At 49.9% G+C, this 17,900-nt stretch overlaps 5 protein-coding genes across 5 annotated transcripts; 3 read left to right on the forward strand and 2 right to left on the reverse strand.

Moving 5' to 3' along the window:
* Positions 1–7,627: 7,627 nt before the first annotated feature.
* On the forward strand, positions 7,628–9,218 carry CGGC5_v016287 (putative hydrolase; the record flags this gene model as incomplete). Its single annotated transcript, XM_032026373.1, has 2 exons — positions 7,628–8,252; positions 8,305–9,218. The coding sequence occupies 2 exons, from the start codon at positions 7,628–7,630 to the stop codon at positions 9,216–9,218; spliced, it is 1,539 nt and encodes a 512-aa protein (XP_031877153.1).
* Positions 9,219–9,631: 413 nt separating this feature from the next.
* On the reverse strand, positions 9,632–10,886 carry are-1 (Arylesterase; the record flags this gene model as incomplete). Its single annotated transcript, XM_032026375.1, has 2 exons — positions 9,632–10,553; positions 10,624–10,886. 2 exons carry the CDS (start codon positions 10,884–10,886, stop codon positions 9,632–9,634), a joined length of 1,185 nt encoding a protein of 394 aa, XP_031877120.1.
* Positions 10,887–13,012: 2,126 nt separating this feature from the next.
* Positions 13,013–14,333, forward strand: DEP2 (FAD-dependent monooxygenase DEP2; the record flags this gene model as incomplete). Its single annotated transcript, XM_066153498.1, has 2 exons — positions 13,013–13,063; positions 13,128–14,333. 2 exons carry the CDS (start codon positions 13,013–13,015, stop codon positions 14,331–14,333), a joined length of 1,257 nt encoding a protein of 418 aa, XP_066007166.1.
* Positions 14,334–14,791: 458 nt separating this feature from the next.
* Positions 14,792–15,885, forward strand: TAD2-1 (tRNA-specific adenosine deaminase TAD2; the record flags this gene model as incomplete). The annotated part of the gene is made up of 8 exons (XM_032026377.1): positions 14,792–14,935; positions 14,992–15,023; positions 15,084–15,178; positions 15,228–15,294; positions 15,352–15,412; positions 15,461–15,494; positions 15,554–15,621; positions 15,673–15,885. 8 exons carry the CDS (start codon positions 14,792–14,794, stop codon positions 15,883–15,885), a joined length of 714 nt encoding a protein of 237 aa, XP_031877121.1.
* Positions 15,886–16,161: 276 nt separating this feature from the next.
* On the reverse strand, positions 16,162–17,164 carry CGGC5_v016291 (uncharacterized protein; the record flags this gene model as incomplete). Its single annotated transcript, XM_032026378.1, has 2 exons — positions 16,162–17,056; positions 17,133–17,164. The coding sequence occupies 2 exons, from the start codon at positions 17,162–17,164 to the stop codon at positions 16,162–16,164; spliced, it is 927 nt and encodes a 308-aa protein (XP_031877122.1).
* Positions 17,165–17,900: the final 736 nt, after the last annotated feature.

Below are 17,900 nucleotides of genomic sequence, written 5' to 3' on the forward strand. Positions count from 1 at the left end.
AACAAGGGGTTGCTCTTCCTTGCCCCCAAGGCTATGATTTCCCGATTGTTCAGCCTGCCTAAGAGTTCTGAGACCCTGCAGCCACAGCTCAGCTTGTATGCTGACGTGGCGGTGTGTCAAGACTTGGAATTTATTAAATCATGCAGGCTAGACGCCGGCAAGTGGGTAATCTACCTTCTATTGAGAAGCTCACTGCATTTCTTGTCCACAGTAGGCCAGATAACCGGTGCTTTTCCTAGTTTGTTGGACTGCATCCCTCCAGCCGAGAAGTAAATCTTGATGCGATCTAGACCCCAATCCAAGTCATATCGAGTGCAGCGTGCAGAGACAATGTAACGTATGGCAACAGCGAGGTAGGCCAATTGCAAGACTTCGCACAAGATCGCATCCGGTTGGGATACTCTTACAGGGTCAAGTGTGTACATATCAACTGCAGGTCTAAGAGCCATGGCACGATGTTTGCAGCAAGCGGGGATAATGCATGTGGATGCTGACCTCGTATGGTCCTACCGATGGTGAGAGACAACAAGATCTGTCACTTATGGGCAGCTCACCCCGCCTGGTATGCCGCATTTGAATCCCCAAGATTTGCCTCTTCCATTCGCCGTAGACCTGACGTCCACTGCCCTTCTGATCGTTTCCTCGGTCTTTAAAACCTTGAATTCTCGATATCGACCTTGAGGCAACATTGCTCTTTCTCCGGCGACAACGACAGCGACGGTGATCTCAACTCAGCAACTTTACGTCTGGACGCTACTGAACCACTCGTCGGACCTCTAAGTCAACATTTGGTTTTCAAGTTTCTTCGCGCACCTTTACCTGCAGACGCCATCCCGCACCAGGGAGAACGGAAAAGAATGGATACTATACACATGTGCTACCTCGTTCTGCTGGTCTTCATGATTGCTTCGACCATCTGTCGACCAACGACCATGGACGACGACATTACCTTCTCAGTCGACGCCAAGTTGGCCGCAACAGCTTCTAGCAATTCAACCGATGTCGGCAGACCCGCGCCTCAAACCACTGAACTTAGCAAAATTGTCAACACCATTTTGGCCCTTGGAGCACTTGTACTCACGGCAATGACCTACTATATCTTGACGACATACACACTCAAACTGTCGAACGAGGTCTATTTTCCCTCAGGATGCCTGGAGCCAAATCTTTCCGCCATCCTGTCAATGACCTGGCCAGAGAGATACATAGAAACTACAGAAGACGGAGAATCCCAAGAAGACGGAGAATCCCAAGAAGACGAAGAATCCCAAGAAGACGAAGAATCCCAAGACGATGGACAATCCCAAGAAAATGGACAGTCCCAAGACAGAAGCGAGAACGAAGACAAAACTGAGTCCCCGCCTTGGGTGGTTTTTTTCCCCAAAGCAACCAGCTTCAGATTCAAGGGAGCATTTGGAGAAATGAAGAGCGACATCGTTTATGACATGATAGGGCACACCGGTTTCGCGGAACCGCGTAGTCCATCTGCCTCTCAAGCCTTCAAAATGGAATGCTCTAACACAAGAGCCGACAATTCGCAATCCAAACCGGTACCAATAAGGGTCAGGACATCATCGTCGGTCATGAAGACTATGGTCCAAATATCGATTTGGAACCATATCACTATTTGGCTTGTCGTCGCCATGATCTTCAATACGCTTGTCTATAACGGGTTCTTGAACAATAGAACGAACGACGATAGCGTAATCCGATTGTTATTGGTCTTAGTATACGCAATAGCCAATATCTTTATTCAGCGCCGTACTTCGACCTTGCTTTACCGAAATTTTACGTTCGCCGCATTCCAGGCGTGCTGGACAATTGTCTGCAACGCGTTCGTATCTTTCCTCGGAAAGTGGCTTTCTGAGCCTCAGAAACGAGCGACCCGAATATTTAGGCACTTACCTAGTTCCCTTGAACAGGCAAATCTGAAAAAGGAAGTCACATACAGCTGGAAGACTCTGGACCTCGAACTATCGGCAAGGCAAAACAATCGACTGCGTATCAGTTGCTTCCCAATGCGCCTTGTAGTTCTCTCAGGCCTGTATCAGAAGAGCAAGATGTGTTGTCGCCTGAAAACTGCCACCTAGTTGAAGGGTGGAAATCTCTTGCACACAAAACATCGCCGGGACCCGAAAGAGAGTTGTTCCCGTTTGTCAACACACAACGTGATTCAAAGATGAAAGAATATGAGAAGAGCACAGAATCTGCGCTCGAAAAGATGCTCGCCAACATTGCAGTCATGCTGGGCATCTGTCTTGCAACCGGCTTGGCACCATGGACTTCCGCTGTCGAGAACGACTCCACAACAGCACAGCTCGGTTCCTACGCCTTGCTCTTATCTATCAGCACTGGACTACTTGCCCTTATAAGTATACATAGCCAGATTACGAATGCTACGGAGTCAGCTGGCACACTTCTTTTGCTCCAAGAGAAAACAATCGAAGCAGCGTTTGGGGACGAGGATGAGGTGTTTATTCGGACATTCTCGCTCAGGGATAAACCGCAGATTGGCTTCTCCGATGAGATTGGGGCTAGAGCACTCAGCGAAAAACTCCCTCTCAGCGAAATGAGACTTTTGAGTCTCGCAGGCCGCTGGCAGTTATTGCTCTGTCTCTTGTTCGGTCCAGCGACATTGTTCATTCCATGGCGTCGGGATAGCCACGGGAGACGGCCGCCAGGGAACGAAAGACACACGACTATAAACATCAACGTAAAGGGTGTTGATCTAGATTTTTGTCCTGGAGATGGAAGCTTTACTTTGAATCATTCCAAACAAAAATGATTATACATCGATGGAAAATGATTGTTAAGTTACGGAACTGAATGGAAATTACATCGGTCACGCTTGAAATACGATCTATATGTAATTGAACAACGTTGAAACACTTTTTACCACTCAAATAACCACCGAAACTACATCAAGACAGTTCAACTAAAGCTTTGAAGGTTCGCGGCTTCAATGATGCTTTTGCTCTTGTTCCCAAAGTGTTGAGCCCCAAGTAGGTCAGTCGAACGGCTTGCCATCAAACAAAAATGAAGACATTACCCCTCTTGCTCTGTGTTACATCCTTCTTATCCTTTTTCCTTTTGGCTTTTTTTTAATACCTTAGTAAGGAAAATTACTGTCTGGAACTTTAAGGCATGGAAGCTTCATTTTATTAGCCTTACGTCATACTCGGTCTCTGAAAGTAATCATGGAGAGAGCCGCGGTTAGTTGGTTCATGAGAAATATAATTGCATCTAACGGTGCGTTATTGTGCTACATATACCGCATTGACTGGCGGTGCAATTGAAAAAGGTGAAAGAAGATATCCTGGACTATGTGATTTGACATTCCCATAAGAAAAGCATTGAAAAAAATTACATGCTCACATCATCTCACGCTGATGAGCATGCCCTCTACGCCAGCTGAATGACAGAATAATACCTGGGCTAACAAACAAAGCCAAGAGGATTGAGGCAAAGCGGATCATCGTATATGCGGCAAGATTTGTCATTCTAGGTAGATGTTGTACATTGACTAAGTCCTCAGCTTCTTCTGACGCCATTTTGAACCAAAGGTTTCATTGTAGAGAATGCGTATCTCGCAATCTTCCAGCCCCCATCCTCTTTTTTCATGATAAACAGCTCCTGATTGGCATGCTCCTCTGACTCCTGTGTCGCCAGCATTGTCTTGGTTCCCTCAGCTGTAGTCCTTGCAAATGCCCAATCTGGGGACATGAAAATAATCTCATCAATAGAAAACTTGATGACCAGTTGGATGCTAGAGAATATGCGTGTGTAGGACTCCAGAAGAGCTGTGGTGCCTGCAGCGGCTGTGAAATGTGGCGGCATGATCACGCCATCGGAGGTGTAGAGAGCGACAGCTTCTTCCACGTTTCGACTCTTGAGGGCCGCGCCGTAGGCGTGAAGAACAGCCGTAATGCTTTCGGTTTCGGACGAAGACACTTTTATATGTAAGCAGGTAGTGGTGCACGGCGGGGTAACAACATACTGTTGAAGATAACCTCTCAATTCGTAGACAATCAAGTGCGGACTTAAATGGCTTCAGTACGACGAGTAACTCATCTTAGACGTGATGAGACTAAAACATTACTTATACATCACGATGAACCATAGGTGGGGTGGCTTATCATGGCCGTAAGTGGGAGACGAGCACAGAAGATGGGGGTGGGCCTGTTTTCCCACTTCTGAGTGATGCGACTCCGCCTGTAAGTGGATGACAGCAAGAGATGGGGAATTGAGACAATTTCAAAAGATAGGTTTCCCTAAGCCTTAAAAGGAAAATTTTGGCTCTTCGTTTCATCGATCATTGAGTCTAACGGCAGGGGGCCTGCCCTGCTTTTCGCGGGTCAGCCTGATCTCCCCTCCCTCCTAAGGGCAGGTGTTGTACAGCTCCGTCCATTCCGCTCAAAAATGAATGCGAACGCTGCGTATTCAAGTAACATCACTTCCCTAAGGCGAGCCTTATCTAGGTTAATGAAGACGTAACCGAAGCACCCAAATGCTCACTAGTCTTTTCGTCAACTGTCAAGATGACCTACTCCTTCAGCTTGGCAAAGTCATCATACAAACCTAGGATTGACAGTCGCACTCCGTATATTACAAGAGCAGCATATATGGATGAAGTGATAAAGAAACAAATCAGTAAAGTTTAACTGTTGGCTCGGAGAGGCTTAAGACAATTCTCACCACGTTGCAAATGGATCTCGCCAGTATCAATGTACGCGTAATTATCTCACAAGATGTTTTCATCAGTCATATGGCTCTGGCCGCCTCGGCTAACATAACGAAGGTAAGTAAGTGCGGAGGCTGAGGAAAAGGGAGTCTGTCATGTTGGTGCTATTAACTAAAGTGTCTTTTTCCACCGCAACGTTTCTGGTGTTCTCCGAATTCAGTGATTCGGGCACGGATTGATTCTAAGCGACCATGATTGAGAAATTATCAACTTGCGGCAGTCACGGCGGAGCCCCTGAGATTTCAGCGTTAACCCTCGTCATCAACGACCCAAGCAAAAACCCACCAAAGTGACAACCTAGCATCCATATAAAGGGTCTCGCGCTTGCGGACAGGAATCATAGCCAAAAGCCAAAACTCAATGCATGTTCTCTTTTGGTTCCTCCCAGTTTGCTTTAGAAAACTCAGGATATGTGCCATCTATGCAGCCTCCAAATTACTTGGGAGAGCTGACTGTGGGCTATCATCACTGTTTTCTCTGAACCCGCAGATCTTCAACACACCCCCGGGAAGCTGGACCATCAAGCATGTCGCCTTCCCCAGGATGTACCACCCGACACAGGGAGGCGCCATCCGGACATGATGTAAGGAGAAGGATGCCCTGCCGCCCACTTCGCAAGCAGTCTGCTTCCTCCCAGGCAGATTGAGGAGGGTATGAATATGAAATTTTTTTTTGCATAATCGTCAACACAGTACACAATCGTCCCAGTGATGACGCTTAGTTTGATCTTAGCGGGTTCAGCCTCCCGGCTGCCCAATGCTAAGAACGTTGGATAATAGCCTGAGGGACAATTTGACTCAATAAAAGTTGGCGGGTTTTTCTTTTTGATATTGTTTTTGGGGGTGCTCAAAGCGGTACCAAATGAAAACCTCAATCGTGATGTGTGGCTCGGAGATGCACCCTTGCGGCGCGTGGGACAAAAGGCCCGAAAGTCTCGACATCATAGGAGAATCGAACCAAGACCACGCGAATTTGAGCGTTTATCCGGCCAAACAACCAAATCATGAAGCCTCGCAAGGTGGCAGAAGAATTAGTGGGAGGCATGGCGTCCCGGTTGCCCTCCTTCCCCAGGGGGTCTGGGTCTTCTTTCCTCTCGTAGACCTGTTCCCCCTTCCCCCCATCCCCCTTTCCCTCGCAATGTCCCTTCTGGAAGCAGTTGTGACCAGGGGTTGTCAGTCAAAATCAGAAAGACCTGGGTTTGGCATTCAATCCTTGGGTGCCTTGAAGGTTACGCATTTATTCGGGTTGAGATGTCGAGGTTGCACCCTTTTGAGTCACGGACGAAGCTAAACTCGTCCCCTTTCAAATACCACATTGTCATGGAAGGTATCTTGAAGTGTGCGAGACAGATTCTTTACCTCGTACCATGATCAGGAATGGCACCGCTCAGGAGCTGACAGTCCCTTCGGAGACATGACAGGTCAACAGAAGCTTTGAGGGAGCAGGTGATCCTCCACTTGTTAAGCTCAAAGTGACATTGCCATCTGAGCTTAGAAGGTGCCTCTCCATACATGTGTAGGCAGCTCCAGCGGAGTTCTTGTAACTGATGGTCTTAGAGAGCAATTTATAGATTGATATCGAAGGGAGGAAATGGCTCGCACAACACAACGTGGCAACGAGAAGCATTGCAGAAAATAGATTTCAAGGCTCGACAGTTGATGTACATCCGCGTCTTGGAAGACACCCCGACCGTAATCGCAGAGATAGGCCCTTCAAGATCGAAAAGAGCTCAGTGGTTGAAAGGATGGACTTCTCTTGCCGATGCGGGTGATCTATTGTTCCATCCCCCCCAATCCTCTTATGAAAGGAGAAGATTTGCTGAGTAGCTGTCGCCGCCGCATTGCTACGTCGATTTCCAATGCGTGACATTCGCAGGAGCCCACAATCAAATCAGTAGCATCCTCGGGCTGGGCCGGCTTTCTCCACGTTGCTATTTGTGACCGTTGTATTCGGTCTAGTTCTTGACTATAGTTATCGCATGATTGAGGCAATCGGCCTCATGAATGTCATTCGTAGAGCCGGAAGGTCTTTCGGGCCCCGACCAGACTGTGACATTGCATTTCTGGGTATCGCCACTGGTTGGCAGCTTTCGATCATTGTAGAATGAGAAGCAAGGAGACAGAAAGTCGGACTACCTGGCGGTACGGCAAGGATAGCCAAAGAGCTAGGATCACATATGAATACGGCGACTGCTAAATCATAGCCAGTAGTGTATCGCATCATGCTTTTCCTCGGCGATGGGCCTTAATACCGAAGCCACTCTTCAAATCTCCCGTTCAACAGTTCATCGTTCGGAGGTAAGCGATCATACAGTAGCAAACCTTAAGCCGCATAGGCGAGCGTTCCACCCCATTCGTGAACGCAATTACACGATGACTTTCCCGCGTCTATCGGATTTTCGGACAAAGTCTACGGGAGTTACCGCGGCGGCATCTAGGTTGGCTCGCTCCTGGAAACGCCGTTCCTGAATTGCCACTAGCTTCTTACACTCTCTCACACAACCGGCGGGATGATTGGTGGCATCATGCCAAAATCCAAGCTTAAAAACTCTAATTCCCCTTCCCTCCTTGCCGTTTCGTCTCACCCACCAAAGCTGTTCCTGGTAAGGGCCAAGACTGATACGTCCGCGAGACATTTTTGCCGGGCGGAAACGCGATTTTGGTGGCTTGTCGCCCTGATCAAAGTTCAAAAACTTCCTTGACTCAGGGTTGTCGCCGTGTCGTGATGCGTGGCAGATGCCCCTGACAAACGGTATTCAATGGGTCAGATCAGCGGTTCGACGTTTAAAAGTATGCTGATGGCAGCAACTCCCTTCGGCTATGTTGTGCAGCCCGTGGACGAACTCCTGTCACAACACGGACAATCCAGAGGCAGTCGATCGTTAAGATGGACTACCTGTTGATCCTCAGCCTACTGCTGGGTCTCCTCCCATGTGTATCGGCTGGCATCGCTGCCATGATCCCGCAGCCGGTCGGCCCAGTACAACAGGATCTACCAGCCCAGATCACATGGAGCGCTTGCCCAACCGACATACGGCCGTTCCGTGGAGTCAACGCCACGTCCCAGCTTCAATGCACCAACTTTTCAGTACCACTCGATCACAACAATGTGCAGCCGGATAGTCCTAAGATCCAGTTGGGCATCGTCAAGTTGCCCGCCACTGGAAAGCGTGTTGGCAATCTCTTCGTGAACCCAGGAGGGCCAGGTGGCGCCGCATCGAGCATGGTTCTTGGAATGGCGACGAAAAGGATTTATATCAGCGACGCAGTGCGTGAGTCGTTTGATATCATCGGGATGGATCCTCGAGGTGTCGGATTGAGTACACCACAGAAATGCGACACAAACCTAGCCAATCAGCCAAGCGAGTTCGATGCGACAACGCCAGAAGGATTTCAGAAGTTGTTCGATTACAACAAGGCTCTCGGGGAATCATGCCGTGCCATGACTGGGCCGTTGTTCGATCACATGGACACGATATTCGTGGCGAAGGATATGGAAGCTGTTAGAGTTGGTAAGTCATGTCGTCCAACGGTTGCACTTTAGGATATGCTGACTGGACTTAGCTGCTGGAGGCGAGCCAATGAATTACTTCGGCGTATCATATGGAACTCAACTAGGGGCGCAATATGCTGCTTTATTCCCGGATACCATTAGAGCCATGGCTCTCGACGGCATGCTCCAGCATACTGGTGCCTTTGCTTCGAACATCATGACGCAGGCAACCTCCCTGGACGCGACAATCCAAGACTTCTTCAGATTTTGTGAAGCCAATGCCACAAACTGTGGGGAGGGCGGCCAAGATATCAGACAGACTTGGAATAAGATCCTTGAAGTCGCCAATGCTGGAAACCTGAAGGCCGCAGAGTGCGATGGAACAGCCAAGACCAGGTGTCTTCCCCTCGCTACGGCCAACAACGTGATAGGCGCCGCTCGATCTACCCTAGAATTCCCCTCAGAGCGCAAAACGTTTGCGGAACAGCTCAAGCTCGGAGCTACAGGAAATGGCTCTTTCTTCAGCCCTGGACTCTTGTCAGGAGACATTTTTACGGACAGCCGCTCGTTATCCATTACTAACGTTCAGTGCCAGGATGGTCACTTCTTCGCAGCTAAGAGTCATATTGAAGTGCAACGAGTAGCTGACATGACGAGGGCTTTCACCGTCACGCCTGGGATGAGTGAATTCTGGCATCGAGTCATTGATTGCACTGGGTATCCTGTGAAGATCACCAACCCGCGAACGGCTTTGAGTGTCAAGGCGACACAGAACCCTGTTCTTCTCGTACACTCTCGCTTCGACCCCGCCACAAGTCTGGTGTATGCGGTGGGAATGACGGAGGAGTTCCAGAATGCGACCTTGATCTTGAGGGAGGGGTCCGGGCATACTAGCTACCTCAACAAGGGTGATGCGTCTAGAGCGGTTGACGACTACCTGATCAACTTGAAAATCCCGCCAGCCGGGACGGTACTTCCAAGTTAGTTTGTAGATGATATAGAATGGTGTTTCTGACGGCTTTTGTTCGATACTCCCGTGTGACTTGTTCCTCGAACCCAGGGCCGGGCCGTTGTAAGGTAACACCCTCGTTGCACTAGGGAAGATTTACTAGATCGATTTCTAAAGCCCTCACGACATCAACCGAAGATCAAAAGTATTTGCCTGAGTGATGTCATATAAACATTGAGCTACGTACATACATGATGACTTCCGTTTGAGCAGAGAGCCACGAAAACTGAATACAAGAATCTTGAAGACGCAGGAAAAATGGTATACTATAAAAACTTCGTCCACTGCTGGATATTTTCTTGGTATAGTTGGAAAGCAGTCCCTTATTACGTGTACGGTGGGGTCGCGCAGTTGCTCGTGCAGATTCTTCGGTTCATGGGGAGACGGTCTCAAGATGAGGCCGTCGTCGGAGGTGCCTTGAGCACCCACTCTCCAATCATCTTGATTGTCTTTTGCGTCTTGATCTCGGCGTCTTCGAGCAAAACAGGATCACGGACGATGCCATCCAGATGCTGGTCAAATCCGTGAACGGTGTCGGGCACGAGCAACCACCTGTATCGACTTCCATCCGGGTTCAAAACCTCAAAGTGGAACCTCTCGTCGTCCAGGATGAGCTCGCCCTTCTCCACGGTCTCTTCCTTGCCCACAACAGCGGGAGGGGCCGGGCGCCCAGCCAGGCTGTGAATCAGTCGCTGACCCTCGTGGGCAAGCAGATCGAGTTCGCAGCCGATCATGAAGACTTGCTTTGGGAAAGCGTCCTTTGGCGCATATGCAGGGCTCAAGAGCGGGTTGCGAGCGCTTTCGCCCGGAACCTTGTAAGACCAGTCGAACACAGGGGCGATGCTAAGTAGGAAGTCCTTCTCCTTGGCGCGGAAACCGCCCAGATCAGGCTTGTATCGTCGCGACTTGGCCTTCTCTTCCGCCTCGAGGGAGAGATCCGTGCAGGGATACAGTGGAACAATAGCGGACAAGTGCTTCTTCACGGAAGCCAGCTGCGAGACCGCAAGACAAAGGTTTCCACCAGCAGACCAACCCGCCAGAGCGACCCTGGTCTTATCTATGGGCAGGGACTCATCGTTCAAAGAGGCGAGGAAGAGCTCTTCGCAGTCATGAATCGGGCCTGGGAACGGGTTGCCAGGGGCCTTGGCGTAGTTGAGTCCGATCACCATGGAGTGATGCTGAGTAGCGTACGCCGCGTTCCAGTCATCGTTGTCGTCGGGAGTTCCGAGCACGAAACCGCCTCCGTGGATAGTGAAGAGAACAGGCAGCTTATCCTTGGAGGTCTTGTCAAAGCACTTGGGGAAGAATATTCTGGAACACCTGTCAGCTGCAGGTCTCTTACAGACGAAGGATCTGTTTTAGCTGCTGGCTGCATGCATACCTGACAGGAAGATACGGTCGGCACTCGTACGTCTTCACGAAGTCGGGGCGATGCTCAGACGGGATGATGCGTGCTTTGACGTCGCGGAGGAACAGCGCAGGCTTGACCACGAAGTTCTGGATCGCGAAAGCCGTCGCGCCATACCTGACCTTGGACAACAGAGGCGCCTCTTGAATGATCTGCGATTCGTCCGCGGGCGCGCCCGTGGTCGTCGCCGTCGTCGTTTCGGTGGTCGTTGCGGGATTATTCTGAACTTCGGCCATCGTGAAGGGCTCGCGCGCGTTGCGACTTTGGGTTCGGTTACGCAGATGCTTGTGTGTTTGCAGGCGGAGGGGACGACGCGGGCGGGGTTGGGATGATAAAGGTGAGTGGCGGGACTTGGCCCGGTAGTTGTATCTTCATATGCACCTCGGTCTCGCATCCTGGAAGCATCCGGGGCCATCACGAGATCCATGCCGAGTACGAAACAAATACGAAACGGACTTTCTCGAATTGCGAGGCCGACGTCATGACGCACAAAAGCAATCTGGCGGGGTTTAAAAGATTAGTTGCCCCCCGGAATGATTCGCCTTCCATACGATGGCGTTCTTCATCAATTCGGCCGAACCACTGGAGAAAGTGAGGGTAATAGAGGGTCGCTATGATCGCGCAGTCGAGACCCTGCAGAACTTGAACCCTTGTCCATTGTTCGGGTTGCTCCACTAAAACTCCAGCATTGGGGAAATCCTCACGAGCACAGCTACGCAGCCTAGGTATCGCCTGAACGCACGTCCTGTATTCTCTCACGAATGACTCAACGAGAAACTCCAACGATGTTCGACAAATCAAGTGTCGACCTTGGAATGAGGCGAACTAGTCACAGCTTCAGTTTTGCGAATACGTAAACCCTAAACAATTCAGCAAAAGCCCACAGACGCACCGTGTTGAAGAGCTGACGTAAATTGCTTAGCTCTAGGTGACGATTTGTGGCAACTTGCCGCTCAAAAAAAGACATGAGCATAACTTCGGTCGAGGCTTGGTTCTCGCATAACTGGAAGCTGGAACATGATTGCTCATACTTACATTTAGTGAGATGACGTTGCAATAGTTTAGATGAACTTTGATAAGCATGGACGAGCAGAGGCTTGTGAAAAGCCTTCATTCTATCAATGCAATTTGCGATGAGATGACACAAGTTAATTTAAACACAACATTAATACTTCTGAAAGAGATGCTGAGGTCTTTGATCCGAAATCACAACAGTAGTCTTATGTCAAGTTGTCCAATGTTAAGTATGGAGGCTTTGTCTCCACAACAGGATTCATTAGCCTGATTACACCCTCGAGTCTTGTAGCCCATGTTGCGGTAGTTATCTGCCGGAATTTTTGCTTCACAGGACAGAGAAACTTATCTTAGTTTGATTGAAAATGACTATGACGGCAATTGAGGAAGGTTTTATTGGTATGGTGGGGGTGTACAAACTGTGACCAAACCTGGGAACGGCGACTGAAAGTCACTTCTGGAATGCAAACGCATTTTGTGCATAACCTGCTGTAGACATCAAAAGTCTCATCTCGCAGCTCGCACACAAGATGAAGTGGCTGATCATGAAGAAAGAGGATACCTTCTCTTAACAATTTCCAGCGTGTCGTCGATCATTGAATGTCTGGGGAACAAGCAAATAAGAGGTGACTCTGGCGTATATTGCCGTTGAATGCACTTATATATCTACTGCTGACTTGAATTGGACTGCTTAGCATCCCAGAACCTCCGGTCCGTTATAAATACGCCGCGTGGAGAGCAGTTTTGTATGCCGTGCAGTCGTTCCCATCGTTCGGAAATCTGCGTAGACTCCGCAGCCGTCGGAGTTGGGCATATTCTCCTATCATCCAGTCTACATCTGATTGTCCAGTTCTTCTTAAATGTTCACCGACGGCTTGGCAATTATTGACTTTGGTCACTACAGCAAACATGACCGTCGAACTACAGGAGGTGATCGCTCTTGGTGGACATCGGACGAAGTCGAAAAATATTGTGGGCATTGCGAAGCGCGAAGAGCCGTTCGTTTAACCTCCTGGCGAGCACGGACATGGTGTTCATTGACATGAAATTATGGCTGTCCGGCTCCTGGGGCAGTACGCCAACGTTTCGTCCACTTCAATAAGTGATTGCTTATCTGGGCAGGCTCTGCATCACAAAATATCGGTTCCTCGAAATTCAATGGCCCAGACGGTAACTTTAATCACCCGAATTCCCGTCAAGACCATGCTTTTCGGACGCGGCGGTTTCATCTCATCAATCGCCGTCTGATAGGCAGTGGTAACTTGATATAAGTACGGATCGTTCGCGGGGAATCCCGTCACCAAACCTTCACAACTCATCACGGACAAACAGCTCAGTCTCATCATCAATGGACACCATCAAGAAGGACGGCGTAGCCATCATAGGCGCAGGCCTTGGCGTGGGTCCCCTCTCACATGGCACTATCGAGTGTGCTACTGTAAGTGAGCTAACAGGTATCTCAGGGTACTGCTCTCGCCTTGGCTCTCCATCAAAAGTCGATTCCGTGCCGGATCTACGAAGGAAGAAGCGCAGATGCGGATATTCTCACCAGTGGTGTGGTTTTGACACCTAACGGATGCCGCATCCTCGACGACCTCGGCGTCTTGAGCCGAATCAAGCCGAAAAGCTTCCTTTTCGAAGACAGCATCACCAAAAACAGCGAAGATAAGACTGTGGATACGATGAAGCTAGCGTCCAAGGAAGTTTACGGATATCCTGCCTATCGTCTGTACCGCCTCGCCCTTCTGCAAGAGATGAAGCAAATGCTGGCCGAGCGTGAAGTCCCGATCTACTTTGATACCAAGTTCGAGAAGATCATTAGCGATTCTCCGGAAGGCGTCACTTTTCTGGCTGGCGGCAAGACGGAGAAAGCTGCCGTTGTCGTCGGATCTGACGGTATTCACTCCACGCTGAGGCGCTATCTAACGGACCTCGTTCCTGTTTACACGGGTGTCTTTTGTGTATACGGACACATCCCTATCAACTCTGTTAACTGGCCCGACAAGGAGTTTTTCGCTTCTAGCTGCACAATTCAAGGCAAGCCGGGCAGCCTTTTCATGGTCCCCGAAGAATCGGACGGCAGAACGCTCATGGTAGGAACGCAATTCCCGCATCCCGAACAAGGCCGTGAGGGTTGGCAGGATCTGGCAGCCAGCCCCGAGTCCCTGGCTTCTCTGATGCGAAAGGACTATGACCAGTGGCACGACACGGCAAGACGAATCATTGATCAGCTGTGCAAACGTCCAGAAGGCTTGTTGAGCTGGCCATTCTACACGATGCCGAGGCTGCCTAGTTGGGCTTCACCGTCGGGAAATGTCATCATCGTCGGGGACGCTGCTCATGCAATGCCGGCATCGTCGGGACAAGGTGTTAATCAGGCTTTGGAAGACGTCTACTCCCTGGCAAAGGTCCTATCTGGAAGCTGGACCGTGGAAGAACGGCCCCGCGCGCTTGGTGCTTGGCAATCCTGGCGACAGGCCAAGATTGACAAGGTGCTCCAAATGACGCGAGCAACGAATTTGAAGAGATCTCCCGAAGCCGAGAGGCAGAAGTCGACAAACGCAGTGGATGTGGAAAAGCCCGCCGTGGATCGTATGCGGTGGCTATTTGAGTTGGGCTTGGACGATTTAGAAGCAAAGCTCGCAGATGTTGACAGACATGACGCTTGAGCTTAGGTTCTATTGAGCTTGTGATAATCATAGATGTCATCACCACCTCCAGCTTAACCAACACCGGTGAAGTGCTCCGTTATCTTATCGCGCGGCCATCCTCCGCTCTCGGGAATTCCGCCGCAGTACTGTAGCAATCATCCGCGGCCAAGCTGTCGCCGCAACGTGGGAAATGATAAGAGAAGCTGCGCTAACAACATACCCCCTCGCAGCTGCGGGTCTTTGCGGGGTCGTGCATGGTGATAGCTTCATTTGACAAGCATGGTGGTACCATGAGTTCCGGGTGGTTGGGTTAGACACGTGGGCCCCAGCCATCATCCCGGACACTCTTATCTTTTGGAGGTTCTGGTAATGCGGCATCTTCACTTGCATCGCAGTGCATAAATAACGTCGACTGTCCTGTGTTAATAAAGTCTTCGAAATTTTGATTCGACTTCTCTGATCTTTGCGCAACCATAATGTTGAAATCAATTGTGTTGTCCACTTTGGGAGCGCTGAGCGTTTGCTCGGCTCACTTTGTGATTCCAAACGATGATCAGGACATGTCGGGTTTGACCGTCAACTCTATTCCAGCCGCAAAGCGAGTCGAGTACATGAGAAAGGTAATTAAGCGATGAATCTTGAGGTTTTGGTTGCGGTATTCTAACATTTCCACTAGACGAATGAAGCTCTCTACCGCCAAAGTGGGCCGTAAGCGCCTCCCAGACTACATGACTATCTTATGGATTGCGATTGACCGAAGGTGTCTAGTTGCCCCTTCGCCGCCTTTGGCTCGATCATCGTCAATCACACCAGTGACGAAGTTGTCTGCGAGGGCGCGAACTTCCGCACGGGAGATCCAACCAGTACGTCGAATTGATCACCGGACATGTCTCCAATCTAACTTGAATTCAGTTCATGGAGAAATTTCAGCGATCAATGCTTGCACGGCCAAGTTCACAGAGCAGGGGATGACGCCAACGTTAGCTCCAGTCCTACTACAAGACTTTGTCAAACTTGACTGCTGACTGCTTCCTAGTGAGATCTACGCCGCATGGGGAGACCTCTCCATCTATACCAACGCCGAATCTTGTCCTATGGTACGTATCTGAAAGCCTCGGGAAGTAGCATTGACTCATTGGAAGCAGTGCGCAAGTGCCATTCGTTGGGCAGGATTCAAAGGTCAGCTAGGACGCACGACATTATTCTGATGAAGTTGAAAGCTGATGAGATATTCATAGAATACGTTTATGGCACTACCATCCAGCATAACTACAACGTTGGCTGGGGTGTAATGACCTTGAGTAGCGTAGGTGGATCAGGACTTCCTCTCATCAACGTTTGCTAACAGCTTTTGAAGTACGATGTGTTCCAGCAGTCTCGGCAACTCCCTGGATATCAAACATCAATGATCGGGCAGATCCTTACTAATGAGACGGATCCTCTCTTTTCATGGCAATACGATGCCAGCGCACCCTGCCCGAACGAGTGCTTCCGGGTGCCTAGCACTACACGAGGAGGTACAACGTGCTCCAATGTCACCGTCTCTCGAAGGGACTACGACGCACTGTGATCTCGTCATTGAACATCGCATACCAAAGCTTTCATATAGGGAGAGATATATGATGATCCAGAGGATTCCAGTACGCACTCAAATTGGCTACCGTAGACGGCAGATCAAATAATTCGCATCCGTAATGTGCAAAGTTCCCCCAACGCCGTTTCCTGAAATAGTCCTGCTCCGCCCCGCCCGAAATGATAAAAATTGCCAATTAATTCAAAGTCTAAGTGCCCGCAAGAAAGCCCGAAAGTATGTTTTGCTTTTGTGACGATCCTGCTTTCAAGATGTCTACCTTCCCTTCTGATCATGGTCGCCAATTAATGGTCGCGGTGGAAATTTGCTGTTGACGTCGGCTAAGGCCTTCGGCTTGTCCTCCCAGTACTTGGGCTCCTCCAAAATCATGTCTAGGCCTATTTCCGGAAGGCGGCACACCAGGCGGGGAAATCCAGACATACCTCGAATGAGGCTGATGTCGGCGACGCACATCTGCGTGAATAGCTTGCGGAGCAAATCTCCAGGCATGGTGCTCTTGTAAGCATCGTCAATCAGGGCGAAAAGCAAGTGGTATCCGCTATCGCATAGTTTGACGCGGGTTAGGCAGTTGTGAATCTTGTGAAGACACAGCTGCCTGAGTTCAGAGATATCCCACTTATCGGCGAAGGCGTAGAGCTTGACATGGTGTTGACAGACTTCGCCAAATTCCTTGTTGGAGAGTTTCAAGTCCAGATCGACGTCAAAACCAAGCTCGTCAGGTTCAGACAGGTACGTAGGAGGGGCGTAAAGCCCGTGCTGGTCCCCGCTCTTCACAAAGAGCTCCATGTACTTCAAGTACGGCTTCCTCTCGATGATGTCCCGTCGATGATCGTAATGAATGAGATGGTCACGTAGAGAGTCACACCGTTTCTCTGGCGTGACATCAGCGTCACTCAACGTCGACTGGGTGTTCTTCGAAGGGATCGTCCTCTGAAACATGTAGTTGCTGTATGTGGCGTAGTCCAGGAAGCTGGTGAAAGTGGTCTTGTCGACATCGTCCAGAACGACGACGCCCTCTTGCGATTCGCGCATGCCGCTGTTGAGCATGCGCGTCAGCCCCTTGGAGTGAGGGGCAAAGAGCTTCTCATGGACATGGAATGTCGTGTTCTCTGGCCCCACGATGAAATGGAAGACCCGCGATGTGTAGATGCTGGCAGTTGTTAGTTGGCATCCATGCACTCGACTCAACAAGGTAAGCCCGTCCGGAAAGGGAGAGGGGGACGTACGTCTCTGTGTCGACGATGGTTCTGCCAGCCATCGTTTTGGGTGGCGGAAGAGTACGAATGGACACAGCTGCACAGTCTGAATTTGTGCTCGTCTTCTTTCAGAAATGGATTCAGAAGTTCGCGTCCGATGAAGTGATGATGAGACGTAGCAGTTGGAGGTTGTGGAAGGTGAGATTATCAAGGTAGGTAGGCAGTTGCTGGGATTGACTTTAGCGGGCCGAGACACTCGGACGCCATAAAGTGGGGTCGGATGTGAGGGAGAGAGTCGCACCTCCCTGATTCTCCAAGCGAATTAACGTCGGAGAACAATTAACTTGAAAGTCCTTGTCAGAGAATCCGGCAAGGTATGAAGAAAGAGTGAGGGGACTCAAGTCTGATCTTGATGGTTGAAGAGGGAGGAGGATCAGCCGAGTCGTGCTTCCCATGCAAGATGAACTTCGAAAGTGTAAGCGTGTGGCCTTAGTGTTCTTAGGAAAGCCCACCTGCCTACGACCAATATGTGATATTTAAATGAAGTGCTGACAATTTCACTCAAGGCAGGAGTGAGATTCGCTACTACCTCGGATCGGGGTCATGATGAAATATCACACCTTCACGCAAGGAGCCCACCCATTATACCTTCTTATAGCACCCACTCAGGTCGTACCTTAGTCTACGTAGAAAGCTCACCTACCTTCAGATCCGAGAATCAACACGAAGTACAAATAGAAGTACCGTAGACTTGCCGCCACAGTCGGGTCTTTCTGACAAGAAGTAAATTAAAGATTA

The sequence above is a fragment of the Colletotrichum fructicola genome (genome assembly GCF_000319635.2).
Source record: "Colletotrichum fructicola Nara gc5 chromosome Unknown KSG_Nara_v1_contig10, whole genome shotgun sequence".
Classification (NCBI taxonomy): Eukaryota; Fungi; Ascomycota; class Sordariomycetes; order Glomerellales; family Glomerellaceae; genus Colletotrichum; species Colletotrichum fructicola.